This window comes from Trachurus trachurus (assembly GCF_905171665.1).
Source record: "Trachurus trachurus genome assembly, chromosome: 3".
Taxonomy (NCBI): Eukaryota; Metazoa; Chordata; class Actinopteri; order Carangiformes; family Carangidae; genus Trachurus; species Trachurus trachurus.
The window spans coordinates 12,433,866-12,449,857 of record NC_139893.1 but is presented as its reverse complement, the minus strand read 5'-3'; the positions used below and the strand labels follow the sequence as shown (position 1 = coordinate 12,449,857).

General features: G+C 42.0%; 1 protein-coding gene across 1 annotated transcript; it reads right to left on the bottom strand.

Annotated features, from left to right (window-relative positions):
• Positions 1-412: 412 nt before the first annotated feature.
• Positions 413-12,573, bottom strand: LOC311008250 (aspartate aminotransferase, mitochondrial). Its single transcript, XM_084001748.1, has 10 exons — positions 12,412-12,573; positions 8,649-8,805; positions 7,900-8,028; positions 7,749-7,808; positions 7,498-7,659; positions 6,439-6,543; positions 6,048-6,198; positions 5,239-5,404; positions 4,924-5,074; positions 413-1,778 (listed from the first exon to the last, which is right to left on the bottom strand). The coding sequence occupies exons 1-10, from the start codon at positions 12,492-12,494 to the stop codon at positions 1,656-1,658; spliced, it is 1,287 nt and encodes a 428-aa protein (XP_083857874.1). The 5' UTR covers positions 12,495-12,573; the 3' UTR covers positions 413-1,655.
• Positions 12,574-15,992: the final 3,419 nt, after the last annotated feature.

The window sequence follows — 15,992 nt, the reverse complement described above, 5'->3', positions numbered from 1 at the left end:
TCTCATGTGATGTTTTAGTAATTGATGTAATTAGTAAAATGCGGTAAACACAAACTCCTCGTACTGCTCCAAATTATAGTGGAACTTTCCACGGGATCCCCGAAGCCTCAGATTCACTGTGTGTAAATCATAACGTGGTAGATTGCAGCTTCATGGAGGAATGTGCCAAGATAAACTGAAATGATTAGCACTGTGAGACCGGCCATGTGTCAAATAATAAGGGCTCACAGCTCAGTATTGATGCGCAGAGGAATTTTTAGTGTGGTAATCCAGACACACTCTTAGTTGAGTGCAAGCAATGAACAATATATCTTCTGACTGTATAATGCATCAATCAGAATATTAAGCAAAAATACAGAAACAAAGTGATGAGATCAGTGATGACAAAAACAATACACACGAACACATTAGAGTAGATCATTCCTCTATAATAATTTATTGTTTGTTCAATAAGGTACATGACCAGTGATCCATTGTTACTTGACAGAATGCAAAAACATGGAGGCGAAGTGCCAGAAGTTTCTGAAAGTTTGAGTCGACTGGAGTCAAACCCCACATTTCTAAATGCCATCTGTGTCTTACAGTCATAATGATGAACGGACTCACACACTGAAACATGATGTCTGAGTGAATGAGCAGCGAATGCATGTGTTTGTTTGTTTTCCATGAGTCGTCCAGTGTCCGCCACAACCGGGTTCCCACTTATCGACCAAACAGAGACATTTGTACAAGAAAATATACAAAGTCTTTATGATGGAAATTAAAAACAAAGCAGGGCTCAGGTGAAATATGAATGGAAAAAGTGTAATTCATTGAAGGTGTATTTGATATTGATCGCTTCTTTGTACTCTGTAGTTTAAGTCTTTTGGCTTGTGTGCTTGTTTGGTAGAGGGACTGGCTGAGAAACTGCTGCCCTGCGACTGGAAAGAAAAAAAAAAAAAAGTACTACTGGAAAAGTACTGAATACAGGGGAGAAAGGTGACAGACAGAGTCGGTGAGACTGGATTACCAGATGATTGATTAGTTCAGATGAACAGCCATAGATTAACCTGATAATGAACTGATTAACCGATTGTTGACAAATACCTGTTAATAAAGTAAAGTCCGATGATAAAGACAGCCATTTCCAGCCTCGTCTTGAAACAAACAGTGCCTTACAGTTTATAAAGTGCTACAACTTAACTTTTAAAATTAAGAAGGAAGAAATAAGAGCTCACATTTTTTTCCCGCAGGCAACTAACGTACAGCCGAAACATTACCCCTGTGTTAGTACTTCAATGTTTTGTGGTGAGTGAGTGGGTCCACAGCAGATAAACAGCGCACATCTATGAGGACACCAACGTATGATTTCACAGAATAAATAAGCAGAAATGAAGCATCAGCTCAGTCAGAAGAGGGAGAAATCATGTCTATTATAATTTCGCAAGGGGAGCCCAATCGGTGAAATGTTTAGAAAAGAAATGAGAACACAGCAGCAACCGCTCAAACTGGGACAAGGTTGAACTCATGATGAAATCCAATCAAGAAAATGTCTAACTAAACACTGAGCTCTTCTCTAACGGTGGAATGGAGCAGACAGAGAGAATAAGTGACACATAAAGCTCCTCATCGACACTGCTGCTTTTGACTTCGTAGCTCTCCCAGCAGGATCCTCTCTACTTGGTGACCGCGTGGATGCCCTGCGCCAGGTAGCCCACGTTTCCAGAGGTCACGCCCGCCATGGAAATTCTGCCGTCCTTAGTCATGTACACGGAAAAATCCTTTGTCAAGCGCTCGACCTGCAGGAAAACACACAGACACAAAACAAACCCACGTGTCAACAAACATTCCCACTGATATTTGCTCTCGTTTTAACTGTGTTGCTACACGGTACGTTTACATGAAAGCTAGAAAAAACTAATTATTGACATAACCGACTACAACTGGACAACTGAAGTGAATGTAAGCGCGTTAGTCCGACTAATACCGGACTAAGACACCCAGATAATAAGTTTGGAAATCGATTTGTTCCTGAATGTATAGACGATTTCTGTGCAACGTCATTGCAGATGTGCGCGCGCAGCCAGGGGGCAGAGAGCGGGACATTTCTCATTGTTTACCAGCAGAGTCAAGCAGAAAACGAAAAGGACAAGGAGTTGTTGTGCTGTTAACTGCACAAACCGGCAAAAGGATGGATGGAAATTGTTTAATAAACCGAGGGGATCTCATCCGTTTGCCAAAAAAGAAGAAGATTATGGCTCCAGGCCATTGAAAGGGCGGATTGGGGTCCCCAAGGTCCTAAAGGCAGCGAGAGTCTGTGCAGCACCAGTGTCATAAAACAAAAAAATATAAATTTTAAAAAATTAAAAAGTTTTGCACATACAGATATATGCATGCAAATTGTTGTTTGTGTACACACTGGGCTTCTCTATGAGATAACTGATAGCTGTCGGGCCATGATAGCTGGCCATTTGGACATATCTGAAATCCATTCGTCACTGGGAATATTATAGCTATGGGTCTGATAAAAATGAAACTAACCTCAACCAGCGCATCCAGCATTTACCATTAATAAACGAGTCTGCGGCGGCCGCGACCTCTCTCTCTCTCTCTCTCTCTCTCTCTCTCTCCTCGCACACACAGGCAGTTACACACATGGCAGGTGGCGTTGTGATGGTAACATGCTAATGCTAGCTAATGTGTTCAAATTGCTATCCGCCCCTCGTCGGGGTATATCAGCTGCAGCCCTACAAACAGTACGGCATCTACATTGATATCAGTGCACTCCGAAGCAGTCTTTTGCCCCCTGGTTGCGTGCGCACCTAGTATTGTTTGTACACAAGAAACCCGTCTACATATACGCCTTAATCTGAGTTAAACTGGACAATGCATGTGCGCATGCTTCACAACAGTTAAGAAGACACAAAGTGTAGCACAGAAGCCGACCCGAACCCGCCTGAACACACAACAAACCCACGTTTCAACAAACCTCTCCACAGAGATTTGCTCTCGTTTTATCTCTTATCTGTATCTGTGTTGTTACAGACGAGTAAAACAGACTGTAACAGTTCAGACTGCAGCACAAACAAGGCTTTAAACCAGCACTAAGGAACTTTTCAACCTTCATGAAATATTTTCATAACTTTTGTGATGATACATCGACTTACAACAAGTTGAATGACACCTCTGTCATGGTCTGAGGGGGTCTGTATCTCTTTCTCTGGCACTAAGCAGCTTTGAGGAGCATGGTAGGAACCCTGCTCTCACTTACTTTCACTTCACTTTTGCGAGTCACAACAAGGAGGGAACAGGCAAAACGGCACTTTAGCAATCGATTATGTTTGTGTTTTCACTTTGAAATGATCCACTGGAAACAGAAACTTAGTTTTGATGTCTTCTGTTAATTTTAATGCAGGATATTTACAGGGCTTCACGCTAGTGTTCATGGGAAATGGAGTCTTCCTTCAGGCAAAACACTACCGCTTTGGTCCACTGGCGCCGCCAAACTCAACCAAAACTGAAAGTTCTTTAGTATTGCTTTAAGGTTTTATTGTTCTGCATAATTATGATAAGAAATGATCATTTTTCAACAATCTGAGAGCCCAGGAACAGAAGAAGCCCGAGAATGGAGCTTTAGGAAACCCCCCTGTGATTTTTGTATGGTCACATTATTGTGTAGAGTCATCACTGACACAAGTTAGATCTTGTCCCTCAAATAGGATTTAAACCTGTTTAGTGGTTTACCGCAAAGTGCCAACCCACCTTTCCAGTCTGTCTAGTAATACGTTGTCGACTGACACAGCACTGATAGATCTGTCCAATAGAGATGATTGATAATCCAAAGTGAACTGAAAGTTTGTCACCTCCTGTGTTTTATGATATGAAAGCGTCAGTCGTGTGTTACGCTGTTGAAAAATAGCTCTTTCAGTGATTTTAGTCGGACACAGGATGTTTACTGTCTGTCGGTGTTCATTAGCGAGGTCTGAGAGCGACTTCACGGCTGCAGTTCTCGGGGCTTGTGGGAAATAATCTGAGAGTCGTGTCGACTGTTTCCAGAAGATGTGATGCAAATACAAACTGAAGAAAGTCGTTTATTCTCCAGCAGCAGTTTAGTTTTTGCTTTGATCAATGCGTCATGAGACAAATATGACAATTATTATTTCAGTCCATCACTTCACTTTGTGAAACCTTCAGTGACTAAGTTTTCATTTGCATAGACTCCCGACTGTGAGACGTTGACTGAAGGAAAAAAAAAAACATTCAGACACTTCACTTACTGACTCAAAGGAAAAGAGCGTTTGACTGCACCTAACCTTTTAAAATAAAAGCTTTTCACTGACATCAAAGGATCACAAACTCTTTGGGAAACATGTCACAGATTAATAGTGCTGCATAAGAATATAAAAAGAGCACACATGATTCAATATTCAAATCTTGATCAAACAAATTTACAATGTATTTGGAAAGAAAACAGATGGATTAAAGATGGATTTTCGATTCATTAGAGGAAGTGTTTCCATTTGTGACAAAGATTCATTGAGCAAATCTGCCGATCCAGGGAGCCAGGCTCTGTGCGCGATTCAGCTTTCAAACCTTTGTCTGAAAGATCATTTCCAAGAGATGTGTTGTGGGGGAAGGTTTTCACTTTCTGCAGGATATTTTGATTTAAAAAAATATCCTGTCTGTATAATGAATTATTAATTTCAATGAATCTGGGTCAAAAAGAACAATTTGCCATTTACCAGGGACGGGTGCCAGAGCAGTAATTGCCAGAAAACCAACAGAAACTGTTTTTCTCTACAAGGAAATTTCCGGTTTATTGAATTGAATTTTTTCATGGCATCACTTTCTTAAGTTGATTCAGTTTTAGATTTTAACCATTAGTGTCATTAGTTGTCTGGTGTGAGCTGTCAAAGCCAAGTGTGTGTGTGTGTGTGTGTGTACCTGTTCGGGTTTGAGTCCTGTGAAGCAGAACATGCCGATCTGGTCGATGACGTGCTGCCAGTTGTGAGAGGAGCCCTCCTTCTTCAGACCGGCCACCAGCTGTTCCCTCATCTTAATGATGCGGTCCGCCATGCCGTGGACCTCCTGCAGCCTGTGAGATGATGACAGGGTCAGAAACATTAAGAAATACAGTTTGAATTTGATCTTAACCAGTTTGGTGCCAATGAAAGATGCAAACTGGAACCTGAAGCGTAAACTACACGTTTAGATAAAGGTAATAAACAGTTAGTGTGAATTGGATCTATAGAAACATACCACACGGAGCGCAGCTCAGGTGTGTTGAGGATGGTTGTTGCAATTCTGGCGCCGTTCATCGGTGGGTTGGAGTAAATGGGCCTGATGAGGATTTTCAGCTGAGACTCCACTCTCTTTGCCTCTTCAGCGTCCTTACACACCACGGTGAAGCCTCCCACACGCTCGCCTGTGGATATCAACACACACACACACACACACACACACACACACACACACACACACACACACACAAATGGTTAAACACACTGATTCACGTAAAGTCTGTTAATCTACTCAGAGTCGTGACTTAACTACTTAAATCAAGTTCAATTATGAGGACGGACGGAAAATAAGAGCACAAGAGAGTTGAAGCAAGACTGAGCTGAGGCTTCGAGCTCAAATTTAAATCAGAGAACAACAAAATGACAGACCGCTGCGTCTTAAAAACATCCACTACAACATTATCAATTTTGATTAGTAAAGTGCAAGATTATTTTAAATTAGGTTTAAGATTACGCATTGAACTGTTGGCCAAAATAGATTTTGTGCTGGCCTGACATGTAAATCTCAAATGTCAGATTTAATCCTGATCTATTGACTTGTCAATAGTTCACTAAAACACCACCGCAAAAATCGAAATGTTTATTTGATTAGAAAATGTTTTGCTATCATACTTTTACCACTGGGTGGTGGTAAAACACAAACTAAAGTTCACCCAGCGGTCAGTAAAAGGTTTTTTCATTCAGCTCCTCTATTTTACACGCCTGTTATCTGCAGATAATCTTTATTACTGTTTATTTAGGAAGAGCATGTGTTGGTTTATAACTGACCATAAAGTCCCATGTTCTTGGCGAAGGACTGGGACAGGACGATGTTGTGGCCCTGCTCGATGAAGTAGCGCACGGCCCAGGCGTCGCGGTCGATGTCTCCGCTGGCGAAGCCCTGATAGGCCATGTCGAAGAACACCAGCAGGTTCCTTTTCTGTGAGGTGACGAGGCACGGTGGAGAACAAAAGGAGGGAGGGGCAGACACCGACAACCAGTTAATATTTTTTCAACTGATAACAGTTCAATTAAAAGTACAGAGCTTATCGTCTTGTTACTGCGGCTTTTGAACTGTGAAAGATCTTTTGATTTTGAGATAAAATGCGAGTGCACATCGAGCACGAAATCAAAAAGATCTGTCGCTGCACTCTTTAGACAATGATGATGCATAACTCACCTTCGCAATCGCAGCAATCTCCTTCCACTGCTCGGGCCTGGGGTCCACACCGGTGGGGTTGTGGGCACAAGCGTGCAACAGGATCACACTCTGCTCTGGGATTTTCTGTGAAGAGGAAGGAGGTTTTGGTTCAATGACCAACAGCAACAGAGAGTACATGGCTGACTGGATCTAGCTACTTTTTACACAAACTGTATCTTCTTTTAAGGTCAATTATGATCAACTTGATGCCACATACCCACATCTTTGCCACTAAATGTGACCTTAAAGGGATATTTCAACATTTTGGCAAATTCACCTATTGCCATAATCCCTATAGTCTTAGTAGTAGGTTCGTTACCTTTAATTGTCGGTGCAAGCTGTTTTTAGAACGGTGGAGCAGAGCCACGAGCTGCTCAGAGCTACGCTACGGAGGCTAATGGGATTTCTATGTAAATACACAATCCAACAACTCCAAAACGCTCTCGTGGACAAGTTGTGACCTGCACATTCACCGCGCTATGAAATAATCACGTATAATTATGTAACATTACGACACATGAAGCAAATACTCAGAACTACTTTCGCTTTTTAAGTCACTCCGCCCAGCAGTTGTGTACGAGATGCAGTTCCGGTTACATATTCGCCTTGAAAACAACTCTGTCTCGTAATGTTACAGTATTATTTCATAGCGTGGTGAATGTGCAGGTCACAACTTTTCCATGAAAGCGTTTTGGAGTTGTTGGATTGTGTATTTGATGAGTTTGATGAGGAGAATGTGGAAATACCACACGCCGTGCAGAGCTCACGTCTGCCCTCAAAACAGCTTGCACCCACAATTAAAGGTAATGAGCCACCTACTCCTAAAACTATAGGGATTATGGCAATAGGCGAATTTGCCAAAATGTTGAACTACCCCTTGAATGTTGAACACCTCAATTCTTAACCAAAAACTAAGCACAATTCTACAAAATAATATAACAAAAAAAACACTATGGGGCTGATTATTGGAAAGCAATGTTGTTTAAAATTGTTTCTTATCATCTTCATTTTGTGTGAGTCTCTCAGTCAGTGTCTTACAGAGATGTCTTCCACGGCTCCTTTGAAGTCGAAGCCGCAGGTGGAGGGGTCGTAGTACCGGTACGCTTTGAGCTGCATGCCGGCGTCTCTGAAGATGGGTGTGTGGTTTCCCCAGGAGGGTTTGGGCAGATACACGTCACGTGGGCCTCCGTGGAAACGAGACTGTTTGACAAAAGGAAAAAGACCCGGTGAGATCGTCTGACCCAAGTGTCGGTTTGTGCTTTAAAAAAACCAATATGACAGAACCTCACCAAAAAGTTGGCTCCAATACGCAGAGATCCAGTTCCTGAGATGGTTTGGACCGTGATGTTCTGTCGAGGAGAGACGAGAGCTGGAGTTAAACCTGTCAGCGACGATTTGACCTTCATTAAGTTAGGAGGAGTAATTAACATCCAGACTTACTCTGCCGCTCTTCAGGACCTCGTTGTCAGCACCAAAAGCCAGCTGGGCGCAGGCCTTGTTGAAGTCCCCCAGACCTCCGATGGGGAGGTACTCCTTATCCAGCTGCTTGGCTGAAATCAGAGCCTCCGCCTGAGAACACAGCGTGGAAATTAAAAAACGGTATAAAACACCACTAAAACCATCTCCAATTATATGTGATTTAGTTTTTTATTTTATTTTCCAAGGCTCAAGATAAATGCATACTCCCTTCTCATGGTGACTAGGCAAAACAAGAAACCCTCCTAATTATCGACACATGTTTTAACCCCAACATACACTCAACGGCTCAGAAATGCTGATGCTCACAGAGCTGCAGATGCCGAGACCCCGAGCAGCGATTAAACGATTAAACTTTATGACCTCTCTGTGCTGTCAGAATACACAAAAACACTTATTGCATTGTGTCAGAAGTGTGTTAAAGTGTGAGACATTTAACATTTCACCACTTTTTGTTCTTTCCAACTGATGCAACCATTGTGTTACCTATTGTATTTGTACTATGCTTATCATCTGTTTTGTTTTTGTCTTACTGTAATTTTATGGACCATGGGACTACAGATGGAAATTAGCTCGAGGTAAATCTGGCATATTTACAACTAATTATTTTTTGTATGTTCATGAATATATGCAGAGTCCCATTATGAATAAATAAAATAAATAAACATGAAACAACACTAGAGTCTTCCTGGAGGGTTTGGTGACAGCTGTACCTTGCGGACACAGCTGAGGACAAAGGGTTTTCCCTGGTCATCCCTGTAGGCTCCGACTCCCAGGTTCATCTTCTTGGGGTTGCTGTCCCTCTTGAAGGCCTCGGTCACCCCCAGGATGGGATCGGGGGGACCCATCTGCACTCCGCCCCACCATGAGCTGCAGGAGAGATGGGAGAGGAGGTGAACAACGATATGAGCAGAAGTACAAACACTGCAGAGCACGAGGAGTTCATTGATAAGGGTTTATTTGTGTGTCCATCCGTCCGGCACTGATAAAAACTATGACGCTTCTTAAGTTTTCATGACCTTAAGTGACCCCCGGCCACACAAATGTTGCGCCCGTATTAGCCGTGCTCCTGTGACACGCTGGCGACCTAATGCTTGAGCTTATTTCCTCATGTGACCCGACGACGAGACCTCGCTGACGTAGATCTCACGAGCACCACATGCTCAGTGGACACAAGTTTCATGAAACAAACATTGTAATCCGTCCAGTCGGTCCAGAGTCCAACAACAACAAGAAACACAGTTAATCTGAGGCTAAAAAACACAGTTTCAGAAAGTCCCTCCCTCGTTGACTCTGAGTCACTGCTCCCTGCTGAGTTTGGAGAAGACTGTAAGTCTATCTGTGTCGTATCACAGAAGAAAATGCTACTTATATTTGACATGTCTGTTTTCTTTACTTCAGGCTTACAGTGTAATTACATAATACCTCTGATTAATCATTATCAGGACTGCTACTTTTTTTATTGCTGATTATCAGATCGTCTTTCTCTCCTACGAGTTGTTAACTTTATTGACATGCTGCTCTCTGCCAATTAATGAAAAAGAGAAAGAAATCACATGCAAAACACATGATAAATGAACAATGGAAACAGAAACTTTAGGTGATAGCTGCTGCACAAAAAGGTAAAAAGGCAGACGAGTCAATAGATCAGGATTAAAGGCAGCAAACATGAGCTATATCAAATGTTAAGTAGGTCACACACACTTTGACCTCTTGACCTCAGTCTGACAGTCCACAGCTTATCTTGTACACGAGTGTCACAGACGGTGTAAATGGATTAGAGCTCATCAGGTTTTTTTTATGTACATCACTGTCATAGTTGATAGAAATTAAGAAATCTACTTTCAGATGTGAATTGTTTTAAAAATAGTTTCTTTCCAGCTGAATGTCGTACTACACACTGTGCTGCTGTGTCTGGCCCGACTTAACAAACCTGACCAGGATCACAGAACAACAGACGCTCATAAATAAATCAACAAACCCAAACACCGGATCAGAATCTACTCTGAATTGTACAGTTGATCTATTCCCCAACACTCACTCTCTGTGGTATATATAGATCTACAATAATGGATCACACCTAAAAACAGCCTCTAAAGCAGATGAAACTTGATGTGGGTGGAAATGGGAGGGACCAGACCAAGAAAAAAAAATCCTGCTCAACAGAGGTTTCAGGTGGCGTTTTTCTCGGTATGAGTCAAACACTATCTGAGTCATGTGCATGATGAGTGCCGGTGTGCATTAAAAGGTAAAGCAGCATAAGATTAAATCAGAGGATATATGTATATTATGTGCCATTTGTGCAACAACAACCATTTAAAATGAAAGTCTCTGCTCAGTAACAGAGGACAGCTCAAGTCGATACCACTTGTGTGTGTATAAAACGCCTATAAAATCTGTGCATTGCTGCCTGCTCTGCTACTGGACGGGTTGCTAATAATATAGTTGACTTGGGGCTGGAACATTTTATGCTTTACATAAATATATGAAATGTGTTAAGTCACACATCTGCTTGATTCATGTAGATTGTTGTGTGTTGCGACCTTCACTGCTCTGGCTCCTCGTGTATCATCTCAGGTTTCTTCTACTTTGTAAACCCACAACTTTGCAGCTAAATTTAGGACTGAATGCTTTGCAAAGGGTAAGAGTCTCCAACCCCCTGTTGATCGCTTAAAAAAAAAAAAAAAAGACTGCACTTGTCTATTTAGTAGTGAATACAGTTCACTGCCAAACAGATGTTTGCTGCATGAAAATGCAGGTCACACTATTTGCAGCTGACAGATGAGTTCAGCATTGCAGCTGCTAACTTGACTACAATCGGTATCTGATCCTTAAGCTCTGATCCTTGGGTGTAGTTTCGACTCCCTTTGTGTGATTATGTCATATACAGGGGTCGTTACTATGTTTTATTAAGTGAGATTAGATAATATTTCCACCTTTTCATTTCTCAAGTAGAGTAAAAAATTGTATCTGGGTGTGGGGGTACAGTGGGGTCAATAATCTGAGACCTGTTCTTATTTATATGGATGATGAAGGGGATGCAATTGAATGCATGGTACGTATGATAGATATGGCAATAAGATAGATGTGTCTGTGCAAACAGGAGAGGTTGCAGCTGCATCTTGTAGCTTTTTTTAATTGAGAATCACAGCAACAAAAATGCTAAGGGCAGCGTAAAGGGACCATTTGGGCTCAAGCGGTCAATGCTTGCACACAGAACCTTTGAACAGCTGGACTTCAGCATTTACATAAACATCACAGCGACTGGTGACTTATCAGTGATCAATAGACCAAAGGCCTTTATTTGGTAGGATAGCTGGGTTTACAACACTGCGACTGGAGGGGGGGAAAAGCCTATTGTCATTGATGTATTCTCGGGAATCGAGCCAGTGAGCTTGAACATGAGAAGACGAGATGAGTCAAGTGTTGGTGAAGAAACACACCCACACTGACTGACTGCAATGTGATACGTGAGCAAAACGAAACCTGACGTTGGCCATGCGCACCATGGATGTTCAGTATAGACATAATAAAACATCCGTGCTGTGGACACGACGGCAGAACAAGGGGAAAGGTCCAGACAGTGACACCTGTTCTGTGTAAAGGAGCTCCATATAAAAGGTTTTCAGCAGATAAAAGGCGCAACGGGGAGACCACAACTACTTTGTCCTCCAAGTGGGGCCAGAAAGGACACCGGTCGGCCTCCGTCTGAGCAGCACCGCTAGAAAATCAGCCAATCAGCTATCGAAGGCGGAATACGACAGCCAATCAGATCGCACGGCTCCCCCCAACTACGACAAGTCGCTAAGCTCAAACTGTGCGTGGGGATCTGAAGACTGAAGCCAGCGCGATCGTGTAAATCCTAAAGCGAAACCCAGAGCAAGACAACCCACAACCATAAACAAAAACGCACATATATATTTTATATAAACGTATTATCTGTATGCAACAAACCAAACCGAGCCGAGCTGCTGTTTCTACTCCTACTCGCATCTTTAACGCTGCACCGGAACTTGTGCTTCCTGACACATCACAACGTGACTTTCATCACTAGCGCACACTTCTTTGATATCATCCCCTGCTTGTCCGCTAAGGTCAGCGTCAGTAGCCTCCACGGGCGGTGTGTGGAGCAGCAGCAGGTGCTGTTGACCCGAGTGGGAGGCTACACGGTCATAAACCGCTTTCCCCACATGAACACAGCGGACAGTCGGGCCCTGTTGAAAACGTTTGACCCCTGTGTGAGGGAAGCTAGCCTGCTAATGTGGCTAAAGCGACCGTGGAGCACCGAGGCTTCCATTCGAATCATTTAAACTGACGCAACGTTTACGTTCACGTTTAAAATAACGGCTCCTCGCCCCCTCGGTCGAGCTAACGTGGTGGTGGTGGTAGCTCGCGCCTCGCAGCTAAATGACCCAAGACAGCTGCTGTGTTTTAAACGTGCGCCAAGTGTGGAGGTTTAGGTGAGTGTTTGTTTACCTGTGGCGGGTGGACAGCACTCCCAGGGACGGGGAGATGTTCCCGAGACAGTAGATCACCTTGTTGGACTTGAGCAGGGCCATTGCTGCGCTGCACTTGGGAGTCGAGCCTGGTAGGATGTGGACGGATGTGAAGGGCAGGGGACGGCTACGGCGGCGCGGCGTGACGCTTCGACGTGTACGCGCTGACGTCAGAGCCGACGCCTGCTGAGATTAGGTGCGTGCGATTTATAACCACTTTAGAGCTAATGTCAAACAAGAAAAGTGAACGCACACTGCACTGCTGCACTTTAAAGACTCATTTTTAGTAACCACGAAATAAGATGAATATTTAAAACATTTGTATTTTAATTTACATGTATTTTTTGTATATTTATAGACTACTCTTTATTACTCAGTGTAAATATGACTCTATTTCTATATGCTGAATGTCTGTATATTTCCAAATGTTAAATAAGATTTTCATTGAGGAAAAAAAAAGGTGCGTCCGACTTTATATTCTGTGTAGGAAGGAGCCATGACCATTGTATTAAAACAAGTCTACTTTCTTAAAGTGTAAAAATACTGAATAGTGTGTTTTGGCCATTTCTGAACACCTTTAAGCCTGACAGTAATCTCTTTAACTAGATATAAACAAGTTTGCAGAGGTGTTTCAGCTTTAAAGCAATTTATCTCCCATGACGATTGTTGTCTTTCCAAGTGATTATTATAACCAGCAAAGTCGGTTACATAATACACAACCCAACCACATTATGGCTACAGCTACTTCACACAACTATGTGACACTATTTTGATTGCAGAAATATTTTTTTTTAGCAGTAGCATTGTGTAGTTACTCGATATGTCCAGTTGAGGACAGTACAACACTATAAACATGGCACCATCTTTTGAGCTGCAGCTGTTTTGTATGTATTGTATGTTAATCTAGCAGTCTTGACCTTTCTAGATCTATGCAGGTAAATTTGAATGTTTGTGGCCATTGTGATTTTTACAGGTCTAAGAAGATTTAATGATTAATTGTGATACATTTCAGGAAAACAGTGTATGGACTACATTCAAACATCACCGGTTTACTTTTTCTGTGCATGAGTGCTGCGCCTGCTTCCTCCCACCAGGTGGAGACCTTCACCACCAGCACCTATTGCTTCTTTGGCAGCAGCTTAAACCGGTGTTGAAATGTTTTCTTAAAAATGACATGAAGAGTGAAGATTTATGTTTGACACACACTGAAATTCCCACTTGCAAGTACCTTTATCTAGGTGCTACTGCAGTAAGTGAAGATGGCAGGTATGATCTGTCTCTAAGAAATTACAAGAATTACAACCTCATTGTCAGAGCATCACACAACAGAGCCAGAAACATTTTCCTGCAACCATGCAGACAACAGCTGTTGGACTGGAGGAAATATAGCTATTTCCAAAAACCTATCATGTGAAAGAGAATTCACTCACATACCCAATGTTTCATATATCTTGAGAAACAGAAGAAAAATGTTGCTTTTACAGTTTTACATTTTGTATTTGCTTGCAATATGCAGCGTTTCTTTCTTCTTCTTTTTTTACCTTTGTCTCATAGTGGGTTTAACATCTCAGTGTTTGTGCTATATGTCTGTCAGTGTATAAGCTGAAGTTAGTATAAACATGATCTAAATCTTTCTGCAATTCTCTAACTAATCCTAACCCGATAACCCTTTCTCCATTTGTCCTTAAACCATGGGAACTAATGATGGTTTAATATCTCATGAGAAGCAGGAGCTTGAGGATCTGTGGAGCAAAAAGAGCAGAGCTGAAAGAAGCATTAAAATGAAAGCAGGAGACGAAGAATAATGGATAAAACTGAGACGAGAGAATTGGGTGAATGTGTATTTAAGAAGAATTATAGATGTACAGTAAAGATAAAACTATAGGAGGATGCCTTTTTTTTTTTTAATTTACAATGAGAGGGCTGTACACCTGTTTCAAACCCATAAGAGAGGCTGTGTAGAAATCTTCTCTGGACATTTTCACCATCTCAGGACCTGGATTTGAAGCAGATTTATCTATAATCTATAATTTACCTAATGCACCTTTAGTATTCTTACTATTACAAGGACTGGCTTACTGACCTCATGTAATTCCAGCATCTTTCCAGTCAACTTCCACCTGAGCAGAGACCTAATCAACCACAACAATTGAAAACACCTGTGCATGTGTAGAAGGTGTTTATTACTGTAATATTCCCCTGAGCCGCACTTTTCTAGGAGCAGAAACTGGAATCATAGTAAATGTAACATAAGAAGTGGATTACATATACTGTATGATGGGTGCTGCAATATGGTTTATGCATTTTCAATGGTAAAAGAAAAGGAAAAAAAAAAAACATCCCCCGAGAGTCAGATCCAAAAATATCACTGATAATTGCACGGATCTTCTAGGGCAACATAAACCCTGAAAACCTCACAGCATCTACAGTATGTCTTTACAGAGACAAACACTCTCCTCCATTAACAATGTTATTATTATGTTAAACATTTGGATCCATCAACAGCAAAAAAAATATTCATTTTATGGAACATTTAGCACAGTGTGTTGTGTTTAATAGTAGCCACGATAAAGACAATGATGACAGAGTGAAAGACAAACATTAGCATGATGGCATCTTGTGTGGTGTATGTGTGTGTGTCTGTGTGTATGTGTGTGTATGTGTATGTGTGTGTGCAGCTGTACAGAGTGTAGATAACAGAAGGAATCTCATCTGTCTTTTTCGATCTTGTGTCTCACTCGTGAATGGGGCTGATGTGTGTGAAGGAATCAGAGCGGATGTAACTTTCTTTTTCCTTCTTGTCAGCAGTTCACACAGCTTGGACTTCGCTGTGTGCCCTTGTGTGTTCCTGTGTGCAGTGTGTGTGTGTGTGTGTGGGCGCTGTATTGTTTTTGAGTATGAGTGAGTGTCTGTGTAGTTGCAGTGATGGTGTGTGCATGTGTGTGTGAGTGTGTGTGAAGGCATGTGCTTTAAAGATAGTGAGTTCAATTAAAGATGAAAGAGCTGATGATTAATTTATGGAAGGTAGACTGTTCCATAAGAGTGAAACACGGGGGTGTGTCGACACTTTGTCCTATAGAGAGAAACGGAAAAGTAAACAAGGACGTCGTCTTGAGAATGAACTACATTATATAAAATACAGTATAATAAAGATATACTGTTGTTTACATATATTATTCTGTATTATATTGTAGGTCCAGATACATTTTGGGTGAGATACACATGATTCAGTTAATTAACTGCAGATCTTTGGTTGTCATGTTGTGTTTTCTGGTGTTGTGTATAGTGTATACACAAGCAAGCAGGAGTGAGACAATCGCTCTGCTGTGTGTGTGTTTTCGTTGTCCCTCGTCTCTCAGCTCGTCCTCCTCTGCTCGCTTCATCTCAAAGTGCCACAGAAGCCTCAGAGACCCTCCTCTATGAAAAATGGAGCAGCACAAGCTTTTTCCACTTCATATTTTCTTTTACCAGGAGATTAGAGAGTGAAGGTGGAGCACTCTGGAGAAAACATTTCTGCTCTGGGCATCTGCACTAGAGCTGTAATCTTCACCGGAACCAATC